The sequence below is a fragment of the Numenius arquata genome, chromosome 3 (assembly GCF_964106895.1).
Source record: "Numenius arquata chromosome 3, bNumArq3.hap1.1, whole genome shotgun sequence".
NCBI lineage: Eukaryota > Metazoa > Chordata > Aves > Charadriiformes > Scolopacidae > Numenius > Numenius arquata.
In genome coordinates this window covers 2,942,672-2,950,393 of record NC_133578.1, presented here as the reverse complement: position 1 = coordinate 2,950,393, position 7,722 = coordinate 2,942,672, and the positions used below count along the sequence as shown (strand labels likewise).

The following is a 7,722-nucleotide window of genomic DNA, read 5'->3' as shown; positions in this document are numbered from 1 at the left end:
TTAAAGCCCATCTAGTGCCATCCCATGCCCTGGGCAGGGACACCTCCCACCAGACCAGGTTGCTCCAAGCCCCCTCCAACCTGGCCTTGAACCCCTCCAGGGATGGGGCAGCCACAGCTTCTCTGGGCAACCTGGGCCAGGCTCTCACCACCCTCACAGCAAAGAAGTTCTTCCCCACATCTCATCTCAATCTCCCCTCTTTCAGGGTCAAACCCTTCCCTCTCCTCCTATGGCTCCCCTCCCTCATCCAGAGTCCCTCCCCAGCTTTCCTGGAGCCCCTTGAGGGACTGGAAGGGGCTCCAAGGTCTCCCCGGAGCCTTCTCTTCTCCAGGCTGAACCCCCCCAACTCTCTCAGCCTGTCCTCCCAGCAGAGGGGCTCCAGCCCTCCCAGCATCTCCGTGGCCTCCTCTGGCCCCTCTCCAACAGGTCCGTGTCCTTCTGCTGTTGATGACCCCAGAGCTGGAGGCAGCACTGGGGCGGGGGGGGTGTGTGTGTCTCCCCCAGAGCCCCCTTCAGCTCCTCATTGAGGCTCAGTCCATGCAGAGCAACAGGACATCACTCGATGGAAAAAATAAATGAGCCGGTATGAGTTTGTTTCTGAAGTGTTGGGTTTGTAACAATAACTGAAGTTAATTCTCCTGGTGGATATTTTTACTGCTAAAACCTTTTAGGCCCCCAAACAGTTAACGCTGAGAGCCACCAGCCTGCCTTGAGGAGAGGAGCCCGGGCCCGCGGGCCTCCATGCCCGGAGAGAAGGAGCCCGCCCTTCCCGCCTCGCCGTCCCCACACGGGGCGACCCTCGGTGCCTGTCGCCGGCTGCGGGGCACGGCGCCGCTTTCTCCGCTCACACGCTCCTCCCGGTGCTCGACAACGGGACAACGATTTCCCCCCTAAGAATCACCCCGGCCCGGCCCTGCCCGCCTGGCCTCAGCGGCCATCGTCCCGTCCCGTCCCGTCCCGTCCCGTCCCGCCTCAGCGGCCGCGTCCCCGCCACCCCCCCTCAGCCTCCCGCCCTCGGTTGCGCGCGCACCTCCTCCCTCCCGGCCTCCCCCCCCTTCCCCCCCTCCCCCCCCCCCCCCCAGCTCTCGCGTTGGCTGCCGGGATCGCTGGCCGCTTTGGTTAATGTCCGCCATGTTTGCCATGGCGCAGGGAGCGGATCGAGCGAGCCCGGCGCGGATCTAGGGCTGCGGGGCGTGCGCTGTGAGCTACGGGCGGCCCCGCGGAGAGCTGTTCCGGGGCGGCGGGACCCTCCATGGTGGTGCGGGCCGGGTGCGGGAGCGGCTGGGAGGCGGCGGCGAGGCCGCACTGAAGGCCCCCCCCGCCCGCCCGGCCCCGGGGTGTTATTGTGAGGGGGAGACAATGAGCAAACTCTCCTTCCGAGCCCGGGCGCTAGACGCCGCCAAACCGCTGCCCATCTACCGCGGCAAGGACATGCCCGACCTCAACGACTGCGTCTCCATCAACCGGGCTGTGCCGCAGATGCCCACGGGGATGGAGAAAGAGGAGGAATCGGTAAGGGAGCCGCGCAGGGGGGGCACCATTGTTTATCAGACACCCCCCTCCCCTCACGGGAAATAGGCCATCGGCATTCACTAAGCGCACTACGCACGCTCCCCACCGCGGCGCTGCACGGCTCTTATGGGGCCCTGCGCAAAGAGCGCAGCGTAAACTGCTGTCCGACGCCGTAAGCGGGCCCTGCTCCGCCATCTTCTTTGCGTCCCGACTCGCGAGTGTTTTGATTAGTGTGGGGGGGGAGGCCTTTACGCTAGCGTAAGAGGGAGGAAGGCGCAAGATGCATCTCTGAATGAGCGGGCGGGCGCTGCGACCGCAGTTGGCGTAGCGTGCCTTGGCTGCCGCCGCTTCTCTTGTGCGCGGGAGGGGACGGGACGGGAGGGGACAAGCGGTGGCTTCGGCCGGGCGAGCCCGTTCCCTGCCGCGGATGCGGAGGGAGGAACGCTGGGTGGTTGTCACTGGTACGCGTCCCGCTCGTACTTCTTGGAGAAGAGGCGTTTTGCCCTGCGCGGTGTCCATCAGATGTCAAGATGCATCAGCTGGGACGCGTTGCACTAAGTGTTAGGTTTCTGAGCGTTTAGGTGACTTCTAAGTAAACCGGCAAGAGTTAAAAATAGATATGTGATGTTTGTTCTTGTAGTGTTACGGAGGGGGGGAAAAAAGCTTTTGTCCGCTTACATAAAGATAAGTTTCTGGGTTTTTTGACGAGCATTAGGACAGCACCGCTTTGAAGATGCTTATCCACGGTCCTGGTGCCTTTTAAACGTCCTGTTTTGTCTTGGTGATCTTCAGACATCCACTTTTGTGTTCCTTGGAGTTGTATAAGGCTCAGGTATGGGCTGTCGCCTGATGTGTCTGTACTTGTATGTAGAGCCGATAGTAAATGCACCCTCAAGAATTTCTTCAATGAATCCGTGTCTCCGCCTCAGCCAAACCTCTGTGTGTGTGGATTGGCTTTTCCCAGGGTACAGCTGTCAAAGCAGGCTCCATGCCTTTCTGATTGGGTTCTCTCACTTGACTGTTGATATTAAAAAGAATCCTCTGTCTTACCTCTGTGTGATTTTTTTGTTTGTTTGTTTGTTTTGTTTTTGTTTGGTTTGGTGTTTTTTGCTATTTCCCTCGTTGTTTTACAATGTGGTCAAAACTTCCAGTCCTTCCCAGAGAAGTGAATTTCTGCTAGAATCTGGGAGTGTATTTAAAAGAAACAACAGTGTGGTGGTACTAATGAAGTAATCTTGGAGAGTAATTTGGGTTTCTCCATTTTTAAAGTCTATCTTGGAGCCCTCCGTTCGCGTTTAATGTTTATAAAATGTGGGGCTTGTTTTTTTTTTTTTTTTTTTTAAATGATAATGTTATTTTGATAAATCATGTTTTAAATAAACTTGTTAACGGCAAATTCCTGTAAAGAGTTCAACTGAGCAACATGCTTGTGGGCTGCTTAACTGATTGTGAGGATTAGATTTATACTTCAGTGAAACTGCTTTAGCGTTGTACTAAAATGTTGCTTTTCTGTAGGAACGAGGCGTGTTTTCTCTGCACTGAAATGTGACTATATTTGATATATTATGTAATAGTCTCGAGATGAAATGGTCATTGAAGCAATATATAAGCGTAGTACCAGACACATCAGCCAGACAAGATTATGAACTGTACTATTAATAGATTGTTTAGATTATTGCCGTGTAGTGACAGTTTCATTCATGGTGTAGCCCTCTTCCCAGCGTTACACAAATAATGCTTTAATGTAGATTTTTGTGATAGTGGTACGTCAGGCACTCCTAGGAGAGGTTGTTGTGCATGACAGTAGTTAAATAGTTGAGAAATATTTAAACAGCTTTTCTTCATAGCAAATACAGCTATGATCGATTTGATGTATTTTGAAAGGGACTTCTGGAGGGAGAGAGAAATCCACAGATTCATTTCTAACGGCTCGATTACTTGAGTGTTTCAAGGCCTTTTTTTTTAGCCCGGACTTCTGCCAGGGATGCGTCTGGTGAAAAGTGTTTGAACCGTCAGGGTGGCTGGTGATTTACGTTTGCTGTACGGAGACACGAAGCTGATGGTACCCTGTCCCCAGCACACTGCTGTCCTTGCTGTGCCACCCTGCGTGAAGCCTCACTGAAATCAGAAAGGGCTTGTAGTACAGCATATCGTGGGGTCACAGAGCATCTCCTAGGGCTGACTTTCACTGAAAATAACTATGTATTTACAGATTTGCAAGATGTAAAGATGGTTAAGATTGACGTGTGTCTCTGACCTGTTCTTTACAACCTAGTCTTGCTACTACAAGCACAGGATTTGCTTTGTTCATGGTAGATATTTTGTATGTACAAAAATGCAGCTTTTGGTCCATTTGTCTTTGATGTGGTGTGGGGTGGGTTTTTTTGTTTTGTTGTGGGGTTTTTTTTGGTTTTGGAGGGTTTTTTTGTTTTTTAAACTAGTACTGTTTTTTGGAGCATAGAAAGGTTTAAAACATAGCAGGGACCTGATGATTATCGCTCATTCCTACTACTATTACTAAAGTTCCTTAGACTGTGTATTAAAATGCCATAGAGTCCCTGTAGTCCCAGACTGGGTGACAATGCACGCTCCTCGTCATCCCACTTCAAAAAAAAAAAAAAAAAAGTATACTGCCCAGTTTGTCACTATAAGCGTCTTTATTTGACTTCTCTTTTGATTTCATCTTCATGAATATGCTGGAACTATTTCTATTTTTTAGTATTCTAGAGATTTATATCCACTTGCAGCATTTTACAAATCAGCAGCTTGTTTCTTTCACTTGGAGATTCCAGCTGTGAGAGAATTAAGCTTCTGGTCTGTAGCATGTTTATGTTAGCAAGTGTTTGTAATTTACCCTAAATTAAACCTGAGGAAGAAAATTGTGTGGGTTTGTTCTTTATTTTGGCTTGGGTTTGTTTTTTTTTTTTTTGTTTTGCTTGTTGTTTTTTTTTTAAACTGAGAGAAAGATTATCATTAAGCAAAATGGGAAAGATGTCCTTTTGTGAGCTTCAGAAACTGAGCAGGAACATTTTGTATTGTTTTTCTGATGAGTAAGAGTTGTATTTCATAATGCTAATGAATTGTTTTGGCTAGAAGGGGGGAAAATTGCAGAATAGATAATCCCTGGCTTTGTTTCTTATCGCGTAACTGTGTTTTTTATTTGAATACATATTACTGGAGATAGCCGAGTTGCACATTGCAGGGGAAAATCATGCTTAATAATGAGGCAAATTCAGGCTGAAGGCTTTCAGAAGTAAATTTACTGGAGTTGTTAGGAAGCTAAAAGCATGGTGGTAATTGTCGATACCTGCATTGTGAGGTTAAAGCTACCTGAGTGTTCATCTCAAGGCTAAGGTTATAGAGGAGAGAGTGCATGAATAGCAAGGTAAAGACTTGGTATAAAGTTATTGAAATGCTGATAGAGTATGTATGAGAAGTGACTTTCATTCGCAGTCCTTGAGTGGTCACCTCAGGATGATCATTTGCTGATCGTTAAATGTAATGTTCAATTGTGAGTATTTTGATGAGCTGGAAGTAGTTAACGTGGAGAAATTTTTTCTTGCTTTCTCTTCTGTTCGTACTCTGTCCATCCCTTAGTTCATTCAGTTTCTGTTGCAACACGGGAAGTGTGAAGTGTTCAGCATCTGGCTTTCAAGGCATCCTGGAGCTAGTGATGCTTCTGAAGCAGCATATTCATTCTCCTTTTAAAGCAGGAAGCATTAACTTTGCTCAAATCATAGTTTTTCATGTGGATATTTTTGCTGATAAGGTGTACCATACCGCATAGTTTTGCTGATAGAATGAACTGAAAGAGTTCATAAAATATGGACAAAGACACACAGATATCATTAATTTTATGGCAATGCTTGCTTTTTTTTTTAAAAAAAAGTTTGCTGTGGCACAGTCCTACATTCACATTTTCTTGCACGTATTCTTATGCCTAAACATTTTTTTTTCTTGTGTTTTCTGTTCAGGTCAAGTAATAGTCACTTAATCTTTTCATGGAGGGGCTTCATCCTGCATGTGCGAGTGTAAATAAAGTATAAACTGTGTGGGGACTTCAGGGGTGCTCTGCTTTTGCCCCTTCTGTCTGTTGTTGAAACAGTACATATTTTACATATTATTCTTTTTTCTCTTTGTACATTGCATTAACTGATAGTGTAATTTATAAGGAGATTGATGGAGTTGTTCACATATTACAGCTAATTGTCAACATAAAGTCAGGTTTGGTATGTCATCTATGCGCTGGAATTGTGTTGAGTGCATCCCTGCGACCAGCTTGCTTTGGAGTTCGGTGCTCTAGTCTCCCCCCTCCGCTCCAGACACTTTCACATCTTTATTGGGAAGCATTAAGTCTCTTTAAGCTGATTTTGTATATGGAAGTGTTACAGGTAGTTGTTTTCATAGTGTGAATAGATTATTTTTTTCTTTTAATCCCAATTTAGCAATAATTATTTATACTAAGTTATAATTGTTAACCAATAGATGCCTTAAAACAATTAGCTTAAATTTTTATCATGTTGATGGTATTTTCATTTAGAGAGAGATGAAGTTGTGTTGTTAGTTGTGCTGGTGATATCCATGACTTCTAGGAAGGTGCTTAAATAAATGCAGTTGGGTGTATTACAGAGTTGTACAGAAAGGGTGAGGTTGGAAGGGACCCTGGAGGTGACCTTGGCCAACCCCTGCTCAAGCAGGGCCACCTGGAGCCTTATTGCCCAAACCATGTCCAGATAGCTCTTGAATATCTCCAAGGTGGGACGTATCAAATGTGTGAGGACATATTTAAGCTGTCAATCAGAAGTACCTACCTGGTACTGTCTGATGCACTCAGGTTTAGGTTTAGGTTTAAAAACTTAAATGTACATAAATGACTCAATGTGGACAGAAACTATTCAAGATTTGTGTGTCAGACGTGCATTCCTAGCCTGTGGTTGAACCCTCAAAGTTGCTTACAAATGAGGGGCTTTGTAGAACAAAGAAGCCAGGACACCAGTGTGTAAAATAAAAGGTCAACAGAGGATAACTTCAGTTCAAACCATGCAAGTGTTCTGTAAAACAAAATTCCCTCAAAGACTTTATGAAAGTCTAAGTAAGAAACTCGGTTTTGTACTTCCATGGAAAACTAAGTGAAATCACGACAGCAGACTTTCCTTAGGAAAGAAATGGGGTTTGCTTGATCAGAATCAACTGGCTCATGTGTTGGGGAAATGTCATTCCCAGCACTAGGTTATTGCTCAGTTAGAGCACCTGTATTTATTTACTTATTTTGGGTATGTTTGGAGATTGCTGGGATTCCTGAAGTATGTTTGGTAGTAGGTAATGTAGTGCCATGTCTTAATCTTTATTTGTGGAATTTAAAACTTCACTTCTGTTTATGAGACTTCTTCTCCTGCCTTCAGTTCCTGTGTTTTTCTCCCTCCCTTTGAGACCCGTTGCATCACGCAGTGACTTTTCTCATGAGAGCACTTTTCAACTCCATTTCCCAACCATTATTTCAGTTTTCAGCTGTGATCCTCTGTCCTTCCTGTGCTCTCACCTGCAAAATATTTTTGTGGATAACAGAAACTTCCTTTCAGTCCATGGCTGGTACTTACTGACGTCCCATTCGATAATGGTAGATCATACTTAACACTAAGTAGGTTGGATTGTGTTAGTTTGACACTGCAGCAGGGATGAAAATAAGCCGTTGATGAACGTGGACCCCATCTAAATGCTAGAGTAGCCGAGCATAGTTAACCAGCGAGCTGTTAAACTGAGGTGCTTTTGGTTAAATTTGTATTTATGTGGCTGAAGTTAAGCAATACAAAGGTTTGCTCTTAAGTTTCAAACTCGCGATCGGTTTATTAGGGCTTATCGCATTAACACCTCCCAGCTAACCAGGCTTAGCCTGTGGCAAGTAATTTATCTCAGAGTGTGCTTTTAAGATAGAGCTGAGGCAGAGTAACTGGTCTGCAGCCAGTAGGGATGGCTCTTGGGAGTACTGAGGCCCATCCGACTGGATAATGGGAGGCGAGAGCCCACCATGGAAAAGCTGAGCATCCTGTACTTCTTATGAGAAGTGGTAGGAGGGACAGAAGGCTTGGGAACGGAGAGGCCTGAGACTGCTACGCTTCTGGTGTCATCCTGAGGTTAGGTGGGTTCAGCCATATCTGCAAACCACACTCTTAATTTAGATAAAGCTGCAGTTTTGCTGCAGGCTAGAGCCGT

General features: G+C 46.3%; 1 protein-coding gene across 1 annotated transcript in view; it reads left to right on the top strand.

The window, feature by feature from the left end:
• Window positions 1-1,349: 1,349 nt before the first annotated feature.
• Window positions 1,350-7,722, top strand: part of EPC2 (enhancer of polycomb homolog 2) — a 47,163-nt gene continuing 40,790 nt past the window's right edge. The window contains exon 1 of the mRNA XM_074145078.1: window positions 1,350-1,512. Within this exon, the coding sequence (XP_074001179.1) occupies window positions 1,360-1,512 (153 nt within the window). The 5' untranslated portion in view covers window positions 1,350-1,359. The remainder of the gene's footprint in view (window positions 1,513-7,722) is intronic.